The 20391-nt window shown below is 45.1% G+C and overlaps 2 protein-coding genes across 8 annotated transcripts in view; one reads left to right on the top strand and one right to left on the bottom strand.

Moving 5' to 3' along the window:
• The window catches only part of MCM3AP (minichromosome maintenance complex component 3 associated protein), a 43962-nt gene extending 30181 nt beyond the window's left edge, over positions 1 to 13781 (bottom strand). The window contains exons 1-8 of the mRNA XM_080658377.1: positions 13486 to 13781; positions 11399 to 12714; positions 10935 to 11158; positions 6085 to 6166; positions 5673 to 5817; positions 4107 to 4297; positions 2365 to 2504; positions 215 to 412 (exon numbers count right to left, since the gene is read on the bottom strand). Of these exons, the coding sequence (XP_080514503.1) occupies positions 215 to 412; positions 2365 to 2504; positions 4107 to 4297; positions 5673 to 5817; positions 6085 to 6166; positions 10935 to 11158; positions 11399 to 12608 (2190 nt within the window). The 5' untranslated portion in view covers positions 12609 to 12714; positions 13486 to 13781. The remainder of the gene's footprint in view (positions 1 to 214; positions 413 to 2364; positions 2505 to 4106; positions 4298 to 5672; positions 5818 to 6084; positions 6167 to 10934; positions 11159 to 11398; positions 12715 to 13485) is intronic.
• Positions 13782 to 13857: 76 nt separating this feature from the next.
• On the top strand, positions 13858 to 20218 carry YBEY (ybeY metalloendoribonuclease). Of its 7 annotated transcripts, none has more exons than XM_080654773.1 (6): positions 13860 to 13904; positions 14302 to 14562; positions 15843 to 15971; positions 17259 to 17327; positions 18396 to 18503; positions 18819 to 19696. In XM_080654773.1, exons 2-5 carry the CDS (start codon positions 14353 to 14355, stop codon positions 18480 to 18482), a joined length of 495 nt encoding a protein of 164 aa, XP_080510899.1. In that variant the 5' UTR covers positions 13860 to 13904; positions 14302 to 14352; the 3' UTR covers positions 18483 to 18503; positions 18819 to 19696. The 7 variants fall into 7 exon arrangements, with proteins under 7 accessions (XP_080510897.1, XP_080510899.1, XP_080510896.1 ...); XM_080654769.1 differs by having other exon boundaries at positions 13874 to 13904; positions 14307 to 14562; positions 18819 to 20218; XM_080654772.1 differs by having other exon boundaries at positions 13881 to 14186; positions 18819 to 19710.
• Positions 20219 to 20391: the final 173 nt, after the last annotated feature.

Here is a 20391-nt window from a genome sequence, read left to right as displayed (position 1 = left end):
TCAACTACCAGAAAAATCATGTTTATTAGCTGAATTTCTCATATTTCAATTTGAAACAAAGCCCATAAAGAACACTTTAATAGGAACTTGTAATGACTTTAAATAATAGTATACTTTGTTACAGATAAAATATAATAGTAAAATGACAAAACTCTCACTTTCACTTTGGGATTCACATACGTTTTCTAGTTTCCTAATTAGAAGAGGCTAATACCTTCCGTATGCCCCGTGTGCGGTTCCACAGGAAGTCATACCAGTCCCGCAGGCTGCCCTCCTTCTGGTCCATAATCTGGGTCACCAGGTAATCCATGGTCCTGCTGAGCACTGCTGAGGGCCGCAGCTCATGTGACAGGGGCTCCTCCTGGTCGGCTGAGGAGCGGCTGTACTCCTTGACAGCTGCCGCGTGGTCCACCTGAAGACAGAGTGGGGACAAGCAGCTGGGTGGCAGGTGCTGAGCCAGCCTCTCAGCAGCTGTGCCTTAAAACAGGGGGTTGAGATCACATACACACTCACACAGGATCAATACTACAGAATACAATTTCTATATGTAAAATTTCTGTTTAAAGGTAACAACCAAATTCAAAGACAAAATAAGTGGAGAGACATATTTTGAACATTAGTGGCAGAGGAATACAAGAAATGGGCAAAGGACCTAAATACGTAGACACTTTTTGAAAGAGGACCTACAGAAGGCCAAGAGACACATGAAAACATGCTCAAAGTCACTTATCATCCGAGAGATGCAAATCAAAACGACAATGAGGTACCATCTCACACCTGTCAGAATGGCTATCATCAACAAACAACAAATGACAAGTGCTGGAGAGGATGCGGAGAAAAAGGAACCCTCGTGCACTGCTGGTGGGAATGCAGACTGGTGCAGCCACTGTGGAAACCAGTATGGAGTTTCCTCAAAAAGTTAAAAATGGAACTCCCATTTGACCCAGTAATCCCACTTCTAGGAATATATCCCAAGAAATCAGAAAGGACATATACACCCCTATATTCATAGCAGCACAATTTACAATAGTTAATATTTGGAAACAACCTAAGTGCCAATCAGCAAATGAGCAGATTAAAAAACTGTGGTACATCCACACAATCGACTACTGCGCTGTGGTAAAAAAGAAGGAACTCTTACCATTTGCAACAGCATGGAAGGACCTGGGGAGCATTATACGAAGCGAAATAAGCCAGTCGGAGAAAAATAAATATCACATGATCTCACTCATTTGTGGAATACAATGAACAACATAGACTGATGAACAAAAATGGATCCAGAGACAGAGAAGCACTAAACGAACTGTCAAACCTCAGAGGGAAAGTAGGGGAAGGAAGGGGGGGGATGTAAGAGATCAACCAAAAGACTTGTATGCATGCGTATTAGCATAACCAACGGACACAGACACCTGGACGGTGGGGGCTTGTCCTGGGGGGTGGCAGTGGCCAGGGAGGGGTTGACAGGGGAAAAAGGAATCGTACATAATACTATAAACAGTAAAAAAAGAAATTGAAAACAGAAAGCAGAGGAATTTAAGTGAAGACACACCTGCTTGGCTCCAAGCACAGCAGAGTGATAGGTAAAGGACTTGAAAGCATTTTCAAAGGTCTTAGCCATGCTCTAACACCCGATTAAGTCTACACAGACCAGGAATGAAATGGAGACAACAGTGAGGACTGGGGGGCACAGCAGAAGCAAGGGCCTGTTGAGCAGGAGCCCAGGGCCTCTGCTGTGACAACTGCTGCCTGACTGAGGGCCCTGCGTTGGGTAAAGGCAGCTATAAAACCACCAGCCAAGAGGAGGAAAAGCCTGAAACTAACAAAAGAATAAAAGGGCCTAAAAGGTGATTTCTGGGAAACAATTTAGGAACATGAACAGGCACGTGTTCAGGAAGCTGAAGAAAGGTCATACCCTCTGACAGAGTTAACTATCTGAAGGAAATCATCTAATCACCTCAGAGGCATTACACACAGCATGCCCAAATGAATTAACATAATTGAAAAATTAGAAACAGCCTATCTAACGGTTGCAAAATGGGGAGCTTGGACAGAACTACATAATTAAATAATATGCCATCATTTAAAAATGTTTATAAAGAGTTCATTATAACAAAAAAATGCTCATGATATAATTTTAACTGAAAAAAAATCATATAAAATTGTATCTAGAACATAATCTCAAATGTGCAAAACATAAACATAGGAATAAAATTGTGAAAAGAAAAAAGGTTTTTAATCTATGAAATAATTCTGCATCTACATCTGTATCTATAGCTTAGGGTCCTGTATGGTCCTGTACAAGATTGCTTAATACACAACTCACAATACAAACAACTGTATACAATGGGGGGCATGGGGCTCCACCTGGTCAGTCCCTGGGATCACTTCAAATACACTCAGCTGGCTCCGGGTCTCCCGCATGTACCGCTCCTTCTCGGGACACATGTCAGGGCACGTCCCAACAAAAGTCCTTGCTTTGTCCAGGTCGGTTCTTTTCACCCGAGCTAAATGACATCAAGTAAATAGTAAGAACATACCACACAGTACTAAGAATTCAGCGAAGTGTGTTTTCGTAATCTATCATAAAAGCGTAATATGCTAATTAGACCAGACAGCCGAATGACCTTCCGGATGTCCTGGACGTCCTTCAGGACGACCTTCCGAATGAAGCCGGGGCTGCGAGGGCCGAGCCCCTTGCACGAATTTCATGCCATCCGGTCTCTAGTGATAAAATAAGAACAAAAAGGAGCTCCAGTGGCGCAATCGGTTCGCGCGCGGTACTTATAAGAACAAACATCACACAAATCACAGAGGAAAAGAAAAACTTTTTAAACAGTGGGCCTCTGGGAAAGAAAAGCAGGGGGGAGGGGGATGTGCAGGGCATCAAGGCCTGCAAAGACCCCAAGGCCTTCTTGCCTCTCCAGACGGATCTCTTCACCGCACACCACAGGCAGAGGGGCACACACTGCATTCAGGGCTCCTATAATGACCTCAACAATAAATACTCATGGCTGCAGTATGTTTGTTAAAAGAATCAATTTGTTAAATGTACATATATCATTATTTTAAGTACTTCATCATATTTTTAATGTAACAGGAATCACATAATGAAAGTTACCTGGTCATGACCTGCATAAATCTCTATTATTACCCAAGGAATTAAAATAATTACATAAGTATCTTTTAGCCTGGGAGAGGTGGGTGTGGGGTGTATGGGGGTCAATGAGGGAAAAAAGGGGACATCTGTAATACTTTTAACTATTAAAAAAAGTATCTTTTAAATGAAATGGAATGAACAACTTCATAATTTGAAATACATACATCTTACTTTTATTTTGGAAAATTCTAATAGCTAGTAATAATTTTATTTGGAATATAAAAAAACACCCTAGCTGGCTCAGTGGATAGAGCGTTGGCCTGTGGACTAAAGGGTCCCAAGTTTGATTCCGGTCAAGGGCACATGATCCCCAGTAGGGGGGCTTGCAGGAGGCAGCCGATAAATGATTCTCTCTCATCATTGATGTTTCTATCTCTCTCTCCCTCTCCCTTCCGCTCTGAAATCAATAAAAATATTTTTTAAAAATCACCATTCAGTGACATAATTTATGATGGCAGCTTTTATTACAGTGTTAAGGAGGCACTGGGATTATTCCACTGATTCACAGCTTTTGAAAAGAGAAAAATCCTAGTTAAAATTTAATTAAAACTTTGCAAAAAGCACATGTGCCTTTTTATTTTTTTCACTGCACATTGTTTTAATGTTAACAGAACACTTACTTTTGGAATAGGTAATACATTCACATGGTTCAATAACCCAAAGGTATAACATCCAAAATAGAACACACCCTCATACCTTGTACCCTCTCTCCTGACAATCAGTGTGAGCAGACCCTTCACATCTCCCATGACTATTTCATGCACACATAAAGCAAGTATGCTTACATATGGGGACATACACGCACACAGTTTCCCCCCTTATTTGTACACAAATGGTAGCACACTACAGACTTCCTGCACCTTGCTGTTCTCACTTCACAATAAATCTTGATGAATTTCCATGACCTTACAAGGGTCTCTGGACCTCTGCAGAGAGGCAGTCACCATACCTTGCCTCATGATTCTGTCCCTCTGGTCAAGCAGGCGGTACTTTTCCTCAGACGTTTCGGCCACAGTGCCTATCAGCGCACTGAGGGAGGACACACACAGCCCGGGACTCTCAGAGCCCTCAGAGCCCGAGTCAAAAGAGTCTCCTTCAAATAGGTGGGCCTTCAGAAGGCCTGACTTCTTCACTGGAGAGCTGCAGAGAAAGCAACGTATCAGAGCCTTGTGTCCATCTGGCATCTGCAAATGTCCACTTCCAAACACTTTCCTTATCTTTCAAGATTTTCTGCTCCTCTAAAGTTGATAAACTATAAACTTTGAAGTGAGACAAGCTTTGATAATGCTGGTAATGAGCAAAATGATGTTACTCATATTATCTGTGATTTAAAAATTTTTAAACATTTCATACTTCTTTAAAATTAGATGAGCCCATTTAAACAGCTGACATGAATATGTATAGATTTCTATCTCAAAGAAATGAAATTCAGCCTGAAAAAACAACACTTTACCACCATGAAGAAATATCATGTCCACATGTTTTCATACATAACTTCATTTCAGTAGAAGAATGTACTATAAAAAACTAGGTATCCCCTCTCAGCTTCCCCATTTTCTAGCCGACTCTCAGAATTCTGTGAACTCCAATGTCAAAGAAGATATAAGAAGGGTGGAGTACCGGGCTGGCATGGTCAGTGACTGAGCATCGACCTATGAACCAGGAGGTCACGGTTCGATTCCTGGTCAGGGCACATGCCCGGGTTGCCAGCTCGATCCCCAGTGTGGGGTGTGCAAGAGGCAGCCAATTAATGAATCTCTCTCATTACTGATGTTTCTATATCTCTCTCCCGCTCCCTTCCTCTGAAATCAATTAAAAAAATTTTTTTAAAGGGTTGAGTGAGAAAAGCAAAAACAAAAGCAAATCAGCAACTAAATTGTTAATTGCAAAATTGCAAGTGAGGAAAACAATACATTGGCCTAAACAGGTGAAGGATTACAGACCTGTGGAAGCAGTCCTGCTGTGAAAGGGAAGGTGGGAACTCCAAGAAAAGGGGGAGGGGCGGGAGCATTTGGAAGGAGACAGCACCCCATTGGAACACACTGTGGCTACCCAGTTATCATGCAGCCTCATGTGATAAGCTGAACCTACAAAAAACCCTGTTGGAAACTGCTCTAGTGGCTATTAGGAATACATGGTTATGACAGCTAGTTAGAAGTTTTAAGGGAAGAGGTGACTGCTAATTCATCTACATGTCAGGCAGAACTACTGACAGCAACTGTATGATATATGGGACCCAGTCAGATGATTGAGGAGCTCCAGGGCCTCTTCAGGGAACTAGCAAGTGGCTCTCTTTGTCAACCCTCTTATGTCCTTTCCCACTCCCACTCCTACTCCTCTCCACTCTGTTCTCCTCTCCTCCCCGTCTTCCCTTAGCCCTACTCAGGTGTTAGTATATTACCCCGCTTCCCTTTCATGCTTTGGCAGGACTGCTGTGAAGTCCCTCCTGTTTACTAACAAAAAACCCACGTGCCACGTCAAATAAAGTCATAGGAACGACCAGCCCCAGCCGCACCTTTTATTCATGAGGCTGCCAACTGCAGTTCTCCCCATGGGCTTGCCAAGAGGGGAGTGCTGAAAGGATGTGTCCTCAGTGCCCTGGCCAGCCTCACCCTCACCTGGTTTCTTCTCCTTGAGGGAAAAAGGTTTCTTGTTGGGACCTGAGGATGCAAGAGTCAGAACAGAGTGTATGATATTACATGTCACTTGACACTGGATTTTTACTTTTTTTTTTTTTTTTTTTTTTGAGAAAGTAAAATTCTTATAATTGTTACATGAGGTTACAAAGGAGCCCAAGGAAACACTATGAGACAAAAGGATCCACTCGGAGCCACCCCCACTTTTGGCCTTGGGGAAGGGCTCCCATTCAAAGCTTAAAGGGTCTTGCAAACAAAGCATTAGAGTACAAAGAATATCCGAAAACTCACTTATTTTCTTCCTGTGCCAAAAGATAGACGTTTCTTCAGGCAAACCTTTTTTCCCCTTCTTCCTGGCCAGGGCTGCAGAAGCCTGGAAAACAGTCCACAACTCAAAGTGTGAGGCATCAGGAGACCACATGAAATGAAATTCAGTATCAAACATAGTCAGCAAAAGTTCGTGCAACAGAGCAAAACCTCCACCCACTACATGGCTGACCACACTATCAGCCTCCAGCCTTGGGAGCTACAATCCTTTACCTGTCTCACATCTGGTATTTGCTCTATTTTTTTTTTTTTTAAATTAATGGCCTCACTGGCATTTGGTAAAATGATTCTCACTATCTGATAACATATACAGTATAGCATGGAAAGATACAGCCAAGTCACACACACACACAAAGGGAAGCTTCAGATCGATGCACACGGGATAGAATGTATCACAAAACACATAAAACCAAGTACATGTTAGTATACCTACAGATATCCCTATGAAAATGTCCAGAAAAAATACACAGCACTCTAGTAAGTGTACTGGCTCCTGGGTAACAGGAAAGTTGGGGGTGATCAGGGACCTCAGCTTTGTATTACCAATGAATTGCTTACAATAACAAAGTTTTTATATATCATGTTATGTTATTTATTGTAAATTTTTTAGGGTTCAGCTGGAAAACTAAGCACACTGCACTAGCCAAAAAATAACTTTTAAAATAATGAGGATTAACTACCATATGACCCAGCAATTCCACCCCTAAGTATATACCCAACAGAACTGAAAGCAGGGTCTCAAGAGAGATTTACACACCACATTCATGGCAACATTATTTAAAACTAGAGGCTGGTGCACGAAATTCGTGCACTGGGGTGGGGGTGGGGGTCCTCTAGCCTGGCCTCTGCCCTCACAGTGCAGGAGCCCCGTGATCGATAGCCCCATAGAGGTAGGCCACACCCACCCCTCTGGGGCTCCTCGATTGATTGCCCCAAAGAGGTAGGCCGGAGCTGGGAGTCCCGCCTCTGCGGTGCGCATGGGGCCGCAGGAACCCGGCAGAAGCCGCATGGAGCAGCCACCAGGCCCTGCCTCTGCAGCGCATTGCAGCCATCTTGTGATGGCGTGAGGACCACCTAGCCTTTTATTAGTATGATAGCCAGAAGGTAGAATCAATCTGTGTCCATCAACAGATAAACAAAATGTGGTCTATCCATACAATGGAATATTATTCAGCCATAAAAAGGAATGAAATGCAACCATATGAACGAACCTTAAAAACATGCTGAAAAAACCCAGACACAGAAGGACAAACTGTATGATTCCACTTATTTAAATATCTAAAATAGGCAAATTCACAGAGATAAAAAGTAGATTAGAGGTCACCAGAGGCTGGGGATGGAGGCAATGGGGAGTGATCACGTAATAGTTATTGAGTTTCTATTTGGGATGATGCAATTTTCTGGAAATAGATAGTGGTGATGAATGCACAACATTGTGAATGTAATTAATGCCACTGACATGAAAAAAAAAATAGGAAGGAATAAATAGCAAAACCCTAAAACTGTGCACATATTTACACAAAACTTCCACTTTCAGAAATTTAAACAAAGGATATAAACTAATCAAAAACATATGCACAAAACTGTCCACAAGTAGAATGCTGACTGAGAAAGTAAACAGGATAGAATGCCATGTAGCGTTTAACAATACAATTCTAATCTAGACTGCTAATTGATTTCAGAAAATACTAAAGATTGCCACATGAAGAGATTATCAACAGTATTTACAGTATGATCCCATTTGTGCAAAAACAATGTGACCCTATATTTGCAAAGACATTATCCAGAATATTCAGTCAATATCTTAGAGGAGAGAATTATGGGTGATTTGGTGCCCCTCCCATAGTATATTGACAGGCAATACATCTACCATTTAACAAAAGTATGGAAACATGCTTTCTACCTTATAAATTCCTATAGAACTTACTTTTTCCCCCACAAGAATATTTTTTAAAATAATAAAGATATAGAGGAGAAACCAAGATGGCGGCATAGGTAAGCACCTAAACTGCTGCCTCGCACAACAATTTCAAAACTACAACTAAAAGACAGAACGGACACCAGCCAGAACCACAGGAAAGCTGGCTGAATGAAAATTCTACAACTAGAAGGAAAGAGAAAAGCTCACAGAGAATTGGAGGTACTGCAAAGGGTCTTTGTGCGCGCAGAGAGGAAGGGCGGCTGAGAGCCTGGCTGACTTTCCCTGACGGGAGGGGGAAGGAAGCCCCCGACGCACTGAACCCCAGTTCCGATTGCACTGAACCCCAGTTCCGGGCGAAACCCCGTGGACCCAGGCTCATACAGGGGGAGTCTGGACTGTCAGCTACAGAGAAAGGCACCCGGAGACTCAGAGACCCAGGGGAGACCTGGGGGAGCCCCGGCGGGCAGGGGTCTGGAGGCGCGCACGCCAGTGCGCACAAAGGCTGCGGAGCTTGCCACAGGCTTTCCCTAGTAGAAGGGAGTCGGAAGCTCCTGACTGCACTGAACCCCAGTTCTGACTGCACTGAACCCCAGTTCCAGGCGAGCCCCTGGGGACCCACGCTCTTACGGGGGAAATCTGGACTCTCGGGCGGAGGCTCGGGAACCAGGGAAGGCAGAGGTCTGGAGGCGGGCGCACGCAGGGGCAAGGCTGTCGGGAAGCCAAGACTATCTGCTCCGCCCTGAGACTCCACCCCATCCAAGCTGAGCACAGAGGCTTTTGCAATTTGGCAAGTCTAATCCTATAAGGTTGTCTCCAGCACCAAACTTCTCCCAGCGTAGACATAGCTGATCCTCACAGCCAACTGGCCTGGAGGTCAATTCCTCCCAGTGATACCAACAACAATCAAGACTTAACTACAACAAGGCTGTACACACAGTCCACAAAGGGGTGCACCAAGAGTATCCACCTCAGGTTAACTGGGGAGGCCGACCCACTGGGCCATATTGGAAACCTAGCACACAAACCTACCCTACCAACTCAGGGAAGCAGTGAAAATGTGGCAACAAAGAAACAGATCACAAACAAAACAAATGGAGGAAAACAAACGACTGGATATAGAATTCAAAACCACGGTTATAAGGCTTTTCAAGAATATCCTAGAAAAGGTCGATAAATATAACAAGACCCTCGAAGATATGAAAAAGGACCAACTAGAAATTAAACATACACTGACTAAAATAAAAAATATTATACAGAGACCCGACAACAGACTAGAGGAACACAAGAATCAAGTCAAAGAATTGAAATACAAAGAAGCAAAAAACACTGAACTGAAAAAAGCAAAAAGAAAAAAAAATCCAAAAAGTTGAAGATAGTGTAAGAAGACTCTGGGACAACTTCAAGCGTACCAACATCAGAATTATTGGGGTGCCAGAAGAAGAGAGAGAGCAAGATACTGAAAACCTATTTGAAGAAATAATCACCGAAAACTTCCCCCACCTGGTGAAAGAAATAGACTTACAAGTCCAGGAAGCCCACAGAACCCCAAACAAAAGGAATCCAAAGAGGACCACACCAAGACACATCATAATTAAAATGCCAAGAGCAAAAGACAAAGAGAGAATATTAAAAGCAGCAAGAGAAAAACAGTTAATTACCTACAAGGGAGCACCCATACGATTGTCAGCTGATTTCTCAACAGAAACTATGCAGGCCAGACAGGAGTGGCAAGAAATTTTCAAAGTGATGAATAGCAAGAACCTACAACCAAGATTACTCTACCCAGCAAAGCTATCATTTAGAATTGAAGGGCAGATAAAGAGCTTCACAGATAAGAAAAAGCTAAAGGAGTTCATCACCACCAAAACAGTATTATATGAAATGCTAAAAGGTATTCTTAAAGAAGAGGAAGAAGAAAAAAGTAAAGATAAAAATTATGAACAACAAATACATATCTATCAACAAGTGAACCTAAAAATCAAGTGAATTAAAAACCTGAGGAACAGAATAATCTGGTGAATATAATAGAATCAGGGGCATAGAAAGGGAGTGGACTGATAATTCTCAGGGGGAAAGGGGTATGGGGGGATTCAGGAAGAGATTGGACAAAAATCATACACCTATGGATGAGGACAGTGAGGGGGAGGTAAAGGCAGAAGGTGGGGTGGGAACCGGGTGGAGGGGAGCTATGGGGGAAAAAAGGAGAAACAATTGTAATAATCTGAATAAAGATTTATAAATAAATAAATAAATAAATAAATAAATAAGATATAAATCTACATAATGTGAGCTACAACTGTTATGCACAGGTGTACTTATATACATATAGGGTGGGGCATACTAGTAAGTGGGTTTACAGTTGTATGTAAAGCAGTTTATTCTTGTATTATTATTTATTAATTATTGTGTTATTTTCCATACCAACAACTATAAACGTACTTCTGCCCGACATTGTATTTAAAGTTAGGGTATAAACCAAACGTATCTCTGGGGAATGTGATTACAAGGGGATTTCACTTTTTCTGTATTGTTTGAGTATCTACGGCAATCATATACCATGACCAAATAAATAAAAAACAAAACAGAACTCAAGTTTGGAAAAGTGCTGTGTGGTTATGGAGCCAATCCAGTGTGTTTCAGAAGAATCTGACTTCATGGGACTCACCACAGCATTCAGTAGGGGCTACAAGCTTTTCACTAATGACTCCAATTATGAAGAAAAGTGCTATTCTAGCCTCTGCAAGGTAAGAACAAAATATTCCAGTACTTTCTACATTCTAGCAAGCAAATAACTGATTTAAAAAAAAATGTTTTGAAGTGACAAAGGTCACTGCTACTTTATTACTTTAAAACCTATTTTTTCACTCACACAAACTCAGTCGGGAGTACTCACATGATCAAAGAAATACACCACCGCGAGGTGTTTGTTGCGCCTGGTGTAAATGCGCTGCACTTTAGCAATTTTGCCAAAGTGATTCTCCAGAATGGTCCTGTTGTTGAGATAGTCGGGAATGTTCTTGCACTGGATCGCTGTGATTTCAGAGGGAGAGAAGCCCCCAAGACTGTCTGTGCTCTCACTTCTTTTATTCTGACGCCCAGGAGTTCCTCTTAGAAAATCTAGGGGATCAGAAAATGGGTACAGAACTGTAGTAGATGTAATGTTTTCAAACAGGAGGCACCAACTATGTAAGGGTAAAGGAAATTTCCATGTATGTGAGGCCTGCTCCAAGATCCTATGGTATATTAATATTTACAGGGGACTTAACCAAAAAAAAATCAAGCTAACACCCAGGAAAATTTACCAAGAACTTGCCATACAGCAAGATTTACTGTATGTTGTACATTTTTAGAGCTCACCTTCTTTTTTTTCTCTACTTTCAGTTTCTTCCTCTTTCACACCTGGAAACCGGGAAGCTGCCAGAACAGACTGACTCCCTCCTGGTATGGCCATGTGATCATTTTCCCCAGACTCAGCACAGCCAATTTCCTTTCGAGATTCCTTGTTGCCCAGACGACTGACTTCTTTATTGCTTTTGAAAACATCCTGTATAGTCCGACCAAACAGGGTACCTCCCCGGGGCCGATTCAGGCGGACAGGCCGCTTATCGGGAGGATGATCACCCCTGGATAGAGGGTCCAAGTCTTCCAGGGCATCGTGGCCATATCTCCTTGGGGAGCGATCCTGATCGTCCTTCCTTTTCAGTCCTTTCATGAAGCTGGAAAGTGGCTCCACTTGGGAAACAGTTTCTTCACATCCTTGTCTGGCACCTGTTTTGCTAACTGGGAAGGGTTCCCCCAATGATCCTGAAGATGTGGGGAAGCTAGTGAAGCTACTATTAAGACTTCCAAATAGTGACTTAGGGCCTTTCTTTTCTTCCTCCACATTTTGACTTGACAAAGCAGGGGTAAAAGGTGATGATGAATTACTACTATCAACTGGTTTCGAAAACGTAAAATTTGATTTAGTAGCTGAACTTGTCACCTGTGTAAAAGAAAATGGAGTCTGTCCTCCAGGTCCACTACTAATTGGTTGGGAAAATGTGAAAAATCCAGAAGTAATTTGGCTTTGAGTTTTCTCTGGTTCGGATTCAGCCCCCAATATTGGTCTGAACACTGAATTTTCCAGAGATTTAAAGCTGAACTCTGTTTTCCCAAAACCAGAGCTTGCTACTTCTCCAGTTTCTGGTGCAAAAGTAGAAGTACTTGGGAAAGCCCCAAGGTTGGGTGATTTGAAAGTAAATCTTGGGTTTGCAGGCACACATGAACTTGAAGGCCCAGGGGCAGCTACAAAGGCTGGAGTGTGTTCAAGTCCAGAAAAGAGTCCAACATTTGAGGTTTGGGAGAATCCTAATGTTTGTGCTGAAGAAGAGTGACCTACTCCAGATGTTGGAAAGCTAGATATCTGTGAAAATCCTGAGCTTTTCCCAGATACTGTATTGTTTTGTCCAAAAAGAGAAGGCTGACCAAATCGAAATGGTTGCTTAGCCTGAACTGATCCTATGGAACTACTGGAAGATGTTAAAAAAGCACTAGGCTGCTGCCCACTGAAAGGATTAGTTGGGTTCATCTTCTGATCCAGTTATTGGAAGGTAATAAATATTTCCCTGTACAGCAGTCCTCTTCCTTAAACAGTTTGTTGAACTAGGAAGCTCCTCCCCTTCATTTCATGTAAGCTGAAAAACAAAAATTCAGATCATCAGAGCTATGTGCTGCTGGAAAACTAAGAAAAGAATTTTTCATCACATGTCACATTCTAAATTATTTATTTATTTTATTTTTTTTATTTCAGAGAGGAAAGAAGAGGGATAGAGAGATAGAAACATCAATGAGAGACAATCATTGATTAGCTGCCTCTCGCACGCCCCCTACTAGGGGGGATCGAGCCCGCAACCCCGACGCAACCCGGGCATGTGCCCTCGGCCGGAATCGAACCTGGGACCCCTCAGTCCACAGGCCAACACTCTATCCACTGAGCCAAACCAGCCAGGGCACATTCTAAATTATTTAATAGGCAGACAAAGCAAAGGGCCAAGTATTCTTATTTTCTGAGAGATAGTGGGTTCTTTTTCTTTTTTTGGGGGGTGAGGGGGAGTATGGGGTGGAAGACGATACCAATAAGTTACTTTATTACAGATGTTTAAAGCGTGACTAAAGGCCAAATCATTTTACTAAATTGGTAAATTCGCCAAAAATCTCAAATGTTAATTTTTAAAAAATGAATGCCATTACACTTTTCAAGTTAAAGTGGAGTGTCTCCTAACGTCTTCCAATCTCCATAGCCAGATGATTACACTGACAATTAGAACATCAGTGTTTCAGTTCTCCCACCTAATTATTCTCCGAGTAACCTTAGCACTAAATACTCTTTCCAGACACAGAAATAAGATGTTTTTATACCGGGGCTACTCCCCGAACGAACCAGCCTAGAGGTCAAGAGTACTCACGTGGAGAGGCCGCCCTAGACTCGGGAGGGGCTGGAGCGGAGCATCACGACCCCATCTAGCAGGCGGCTCCATAGGTCCCCGCACAGGCCGCACCCTGGGCCCGGCGCCTCGCTGTACCGCCCTGTTAGCGACACGCGCGAAGCGGGGCCGTGGAATGGCGAGAGGGGGAGAGGCAACCTCCGCCCGGCTCTGACCCGCGCAGCACTCACGGTCCGGCTCAGGGAAGCCGCCGCTCCGGGGTACGTCCGCGCCTAGCCGGTAGTGCAGACCAAGACCGCCGGAACCAGTGCTTCCCTGCGGGCCGCGGACCAAAACAGTGATGGACCAACTTCCGGTCCTACCTGAGCAACCCGGCCCCACCCGCGGGCCTCCAAACTCGGGTTCCGCTCTCCGGCTGAGCGGCGGCGGTGGGGCTTCCGGTGCGCGGGTGGCTTCTTCTCTTCGAACTTGGGGGCGTCAGCCCACCAGCGTGCTGCCTGGGGTCAACGCTGAGCGGTTCCTGGGGAAGCCCTGGATCCGGCCAGGCACCCCATTCTACCCTTCCCTCCTCCACTTCCACTGCCCCGACCCCGCTCACCCGCTTGCACTATTAACGTCCCATCCTCTCCACCAGCCTTAATTTCCTGTGGCTACTGTTACCATTCTGGCTTGCCTGACTCTGGTGTCGCTTTATAGACCTTCATTTTTATATTTTTCTTATGGTAAAATGCAAATTCCTGTAATTTTTTCCCCAATGAATTGCACCAAATAAAATGACTTGATTGTGTGTGCATGTTGCACTTTCTAGGACTGATTTGTCTTCTCTTCAACTTAAAGCACAGGTTCCTTTACAGACGTTTTTTAAAGTGCCCCCGTTGTCCTCCTGAAATGAGTCTGGTGCTCAGAAACCTGCAGCGAGCTATCCCCCTCCGGAGAGTGCCGCTCCGCCAGAGGATGGAGATAGTCAGGAGTATTTTAGGAGTCCAGAAATTCGACCTGGGAATCATCTGTGTTGACAACAAGAGTATTCAGCACATCAACAGGATCTACAGAGAGAAAAATATCCCAACTGATGTGCTTTCTTTTCCATTTCATGAGGTAAAAAGTATTTTCCTCCTCGCCTTGTCTAGACTACCATTCAGTGTAAATTTCCTGTGTTAATTATATTACAGACATGATTTCTTAGTTTTATTTTGAAAACTTTCACAATATATACAAGAGTAGAGATCAACCCTATTGATCAACGCCCATTTCTGGAGGAGAAAAGGGGATTGAGCTCCCCTCTCCCCACCTAATGGGATCAGGTGAATTAGCAGTTTTGAGTGTGGATCAATAATGAATATGTATGGTTAAAAATTAAATAACACTGAATAAAAGAAGAGACTTGTGTAGATATTTCCTACAAACTTGTGATAGCTGTCAGGTCACTTGCAGTTATGCAAATGAGTCATCCAGGGCTTTACACAGGGATTAGTAGCAGCATAAATTGGAAAGCAGCTTGGCAACAGACTTCAATCCACTACTGTCACAACCATAGAAATAAACCAAAGAATGAAGACTATAAAATATTAAATGCATAGTATAAAAATGCATTAAAATGTTCACTTGTTAAGTATCACATGATCTCACTCATTTGTGGAATATACTAGTAATAAACAACGTAAACTGATGAACAAAAATAGATTCAGAGACATAGAAACATCGAACAGACCGTCAAACCTCAGAGGAAAGGCAGGGGAGGGTGAAGCGGGAGAGGGTAAGAGATCAACACAAGGACTTGTATGCATGCATATAAGCATAACCAATGGACACAGACAGTAGGGGGGTGAGGGCATGTGCTGGGGGGTGGGGTGGGAGCAGCCGGGAAGCAGTCAATGGGGGAAAAGGAAGACACATATAATACTTTCAACAATAAAGAATTTAAATTTTTTTTAAAGTTCACTTATTTTCTGTAATAGGAAAAAAACCCATTAACAATACTAAATAAATATGCAGCCATAGATTACTGGCTTACTGTGAATTGAACTCAACTAAATGGACTGGTGCTTATGGTCTTTACGGTAAATAAGAAAATGTGAAAGGCTACTTAGGACAAAATACCAGGAGGAAAGAACAGAAATATGAAACTATGTCAGTGTGGTGATTTAACTCCTAGACATAATCTGTGTGACTGTGCATTGGGAAGGATGAAAGAAATGGAAAGAAACTCACTCGACAGGGTGGAAACATCGTAAGTCACTTGTGTGTAGTGGCTTTGTGGTCCCCCGCCCCCACTCCGGACTAGTCATGACAGTGCCTTCCAGAATGAGGTCCGTAGGCCTGTTGTCGGGTTAGTGTTCCTGAGGTCCTGTTCTCACAATCTGTTTCCTCATTTGTAGAATCTGAAAGCAGGTGAAATTCCCCAGCCTGATTTTCCAGATGACTATAATCTGGGGGACATTTTCCTAGGAGTGGAGTATATCTTCCAGCAATGCAAAGAAAATGAAGATTACTATGACATCCTGACTGTAAGTAGGAATGCTGAAATGACAGGGTCTGCCTAGCAAAGAAATACCATGTCATTAATCCAGGCCATAAAGAGGTTGGCGTCGTGCCACCTGTGTCCACATTATTGTCCACGGGAAGAACAAGGGCTATTGAGGGAGACCCACAGAGAGGGAGATTCACAGAGAGGAAGATGGCGGAACAGGATCTGCATGCCCTGTGGCAGTGCCAAGGACAGGAAGAGGACAGGGAGTTTCTGGGTAACTGAGATATGAGATAAGGGAAACTCCCAGTAGTGACCTTGTTTTAGCCTTTACCTTGAGCTCAGCAGGCTGTGTAGTTAACCCAGGCTTGCTGAATAAGCTTCTTAGGAAACTGCCCAAAGTGGACAAAATTCTAGCATCCAGGGCCTTCCAGATCTGTCCTCAGCTTATTATATTTTTAAAAAGTATGTGTGTGTGGTGGGGGGGAGTTCTGGAAGTATTGAGTGTGATAGAGTCATATTTTAACTTCCCCAAGGATTCAATTGAGGGGTCTTCCTTTGGCCAAATAGCCACATCCTGAAATATGTTGCGGGCGGTGGGGGGTGTCCTAGTGCTTCCATGTGAGACTCAGTGTGAGCAGGTTTTGGGCGGGGGCGGGGGGGAGGAGGAGGTTTCCCTTTCTTCCTGAGCAACAGGAAACCCATTGTAGTCAGGACTGGTCAGCATGGTCCAGCTCTGGGATCTCTGTGGCCAGCAGTGATGCACCCCAGGGGGAGGGGGGCATGATCGAGGGTGCAATTGTGGATATCTGATTTCACTTCCTGGCACCTCCTGAGGGTTCTGTATCGAAGTAGAGGGCCAGCCCGCCACTCCTGTGACCCTCATCCCCCGTCACAGGACCAGCCAGCCACTCTCCACTCTCCTGGCTGCCGACTGCACGTAGGCACCTTCTAATAGCCCTGAATACCCTCCAACTACCACCTTATCCTCCACATCCCACCGCTCCTCCGACCCTTCCCTCTGCCCTGAAAAGCAGGTGTCTCCTCAGGAAATAATCACTGACCCTCCCTACCCCAGAGATCCTGGTCTTCACATCCCTGACAGGGCCCTGGTCTACCTGATGTTTTCTGAACCCCGCCCATGTTCTCATTGCCCACTCACACCCTCGGTGCTGCTGCCACCGACTCCCGAAGCCCTGCCTGGGCCCAGAGGAGGGTTCCTAACCTCCCACCAGATGTGGACTAAGCTCTCCCTGCCTTCCTCCTCCCCTGGCTCCTGGCTTGGTCATGGAGAGCCCCTGAGGCAGCTTTTTAATTGTTCCAACAGGTGACTGCCACTCATGGGCTCTGTCATCTCCTGGGCTTCACACATAACACAGAGGCCACGTGGCAGAAGGTAGGTGCCATCCCCCACAAGCCAGGGCTGCCCGACCTGCCCCTTGCAGTCAATGAAAACCAAAATTGGAAAAAACGTAAAATAAGGAATTTTGTGCATGTTTACTTTATTTAAAAAAAGATTTACCATGTTTGTTTTAAATAGTGGGCTCCCCAAATTCTGTTAACTGTATTATTAACTTACTATTGAAAGTCTGAGCAGAGAGACTGAATTCTAAAAATTCTATGAAATTCTGATGGCTTAAAGTTACAAAATCTTCACGAGGGAAACTGTGATGCTATTTGTCAGTTGCGAACAGGATTTAAAATGTGCAGGCGTCTGATAGAGACCTATTGTGTCAAGTTATGGAGCAGTTGGTTTCCTTGAAGGGTGCAATGTTGACCCACTTGTAAAGGTCCATGTTGGTATACAAACCATACTGTGTTTAATAAACTCAAACTGTATTTGTAGTCAAATAGTCAGATTCTCTGAAAGGCATAAGAAACTTTTTCATTAACAAAAGAAGTCCCTGGCACACTTGTCCTCTCCCCCGGCCATCCTAGGCTGGGTCCACACCAGCCTCACCCTGGCTCCACCTCCCCTTCCTGTCAGATGCCGGCCCTACTGTGGCCCCTTCGCCCCTTCCTCCTCAGCCCTCCACCTCTACATCCAACAGATCTAAGTCTCAGCATGTGCAGTCTGCCAGGGACCCCAGCCCTCCAAGCCCTGACCACCCTTAACCCCTGGAGGAGCCATCTGCACCCCCTCCCGCCCCTGTGTCCTGCGCCTGTTCTCCTGTGACCCCAAGCAGGCTCTCCTCTTTTCTACCCAAGATCACCCCTTCTGCCCCAGCCCACAGCCTCTCCTGCCGTCTCCATCGTTCACCCTGCAGGCAGCATTTTGGCACTCTCTGTGCACAGGTCCTGGGCCCCCAGGAGCAGAACCTTGAGGGAAGCCCTATGGCCAAGGCTCCCCATGCTATAGCCTTGGGGACACGGGCCTCAGGGAGGGATTTGCCAAGGAGGGGACCCTGGGCCGAGCCAGGCCAGCTGGACAAGTCCAGGGTTGGTTTTCGTTCCTTTGTTGCAGATGTACCAGAAGGAGAAGCAGGTTCTCGAGGAGCTGAGCCGGCGCACTGGGGCCAGGCTCCAGCCCCTGAGCAGGGACCTCTTCTGATGAGCACAGCCCACGACGCAGGTGGTACCTGAGGGACCGTCCAGGACACAGGGACACCGTGTGGATGGGAGTTGACCCCTCCCTGTGGGTCCTGAGGATCAGAGGCTTCCCCACATGGAGGGCTGGTCAATGCCCAAGCCGGGGCTAAATTCCATGAGTGGAACTATTTCCTAAAGTACAGGAGAAATTTCCATTCATGTCTTTACTTAGAACACAGTAGACATGTTATTTTCAGTATTGTAGATAAAACAGTTCTAAACTCTTAGCGCATCTAACCTGCCCCTCCTAGGGTTTCTGCCTTTGGTAATGAAACCTTTCTCTCTCCCACCTTTGCAGCCACCCAGGAAGATGAAACAAGTGGCCTGGGGGCATATATGTGGGAGCCGATGGTGGAGGGGACAGGCACCTAGCCAGCCAGCCAGCCAGCGCCTCCATCACCTGAACCTGTCAGGCAGGGGTCCTCAAACTTTTTAAACAGGGGGCCAATTCACTGTCCCTCAGACCGTTGGAGGGCCGGACTATAGTTTAAAAAAAAAACTATGAACAAATTCCTATGCGCACTGCGGGCCCGGGACGCGTTGGCTGCTAAGCAGGACAGGCAGCGGCACCCGGCGGGCCGGATAAATGTCCTCGGTGGGCCGAATGTGGCCCGCGGGCCGTAGTTTGAGGATCCTGACCACAACACACAGGGAGTTCCAAGAGGTCATGGCAGTAACACAGCCTCTCGGCTCCTTTTTGGCCCTGACAACCAGGAATGCTGCAATTCTGAGAATTTGGTTTCCCCTATGAGTCTATGTTAGAAACATGAAAACCAATGTGTTAGAAACACATTTCCCACTGGATTTGTGTCCTGTCTCAGACTGCACTTCCCCCAGCTCTCGGGGATAAGGGCCGGAGCCTGTGATATTCTGGAGTCACTGTTGGCTGCGCATGGCCTGCTTGTAATCACAAAGCTCTTGGCTCTGAAATCCTTTTTAAGAGACTGAAGGGGTCCTGAGACCTGCTGGTCTTGTCCCTCCATGTGCCTTCATGAGCACCAGGTACCCCCAAGAGGCATTCCACGTGACTCCCATGTGACCCCATGTGATTCCCCCTGCTCAGGATGTGTACTGAACTGAGTTTTACCAGTTTACCAGATTACCCAAAGACAGTGGACTTGTCAGATGCCTTCTCTCTGTTAATAATGTGGAGAAATAAAACCAAAGCCATGTTAGAAAAAATTAATGTGAAAATAGGAAATATGGCGAGACCTTTAATTGGTGCATTTAACAAGAGACTGGGCTGTGGGACGGTTCGGCCCTGACGTCAGCCCAGAGGGAACCTGCGTGCAGCGAAGCGGGCATCGTGCCTCCTCCGACATCCTCCTAGAGAACCCGAGGGTGCAAAGACAGCGTTCCTGCTTCTGAGGAACTTAGGGAACCAGCTGATGTACCTCAAAAGGGGCCACGAAAGCATGCTGCTACTCAAAAATGACATTTACATGAAAACAATATTAAAAGGTAGGAGAACATGATCCCACCAAAGGAAAAGAGTAACAGGAAGTGCAGAGAGAGTAAAGGTAACAGCCCAGCGGTGTGGGTCAGTGGTTGAGCATTAGCCAATGAACCCAGGGGTCACCAGTTTGATTCCTGGTCAGGGCACATGCCTGGGTGCAGGCTGTGCAGGAGGCAGCCAAGCGATGTTTCTGTCTCTCTATCCCACTCCCTTTCTCTCTAAAATCAATAAAAACATTTTTTAAAAAAGAATAAAGGTAACGGATTCATCAGGTGAGAAGCCCAACAGAACCAGAAGAGCCTCGGTCCCCAGCCCCCTCTTCAGGAGCCGTGTGCAGTTCTGCGGGTTTATTCGCAGGAGAAAGGCCGGGCTAGCGGGTGGATCTGCCTGTCACCAGTGCTTCCTCCCAGGACAG

This window comes from Plecotus auritus (genome assembly GCF_963455305.1).
Source record: "Plecotus auritus genome assembly, chromosome: 2".
NCBI lineage: Eukaryota > Metazoa > Chordata > Mammalia > Chiroptera > Vespertilionidae > Plecotus > Plecotus auritus.
The sequence above is the reverse complement of the archived record's forward strand: the minus strand, read 5'-3'. Positions and strand labels throughout refer to the sequence as shown.

Bases quoted from the DNA above. Each gene is read 5' to 3' on its own strand.
- YBEY (XM_080654767.1), top strand. From the start codon at position 14,257: ATGTTGCACTTTCTAGGACTGATTTGTCTTCTCTTCAACTTAAAGCAC. The intron at 14,563-15,842 runs GTAAAAAGTATT...CCTCATTTGTAG, and splicing joins TTTCTTTTCCATTTCATGAG to AATCTGAAAGCAGGTGAAAT. The intron at 15,972-17,258 runs GTAAGTAGGAAT...TTGTTCCAACAG, and splicing joins ATTACTATGACATCCTGACT to GTGACTGCCACTCATGGGCT.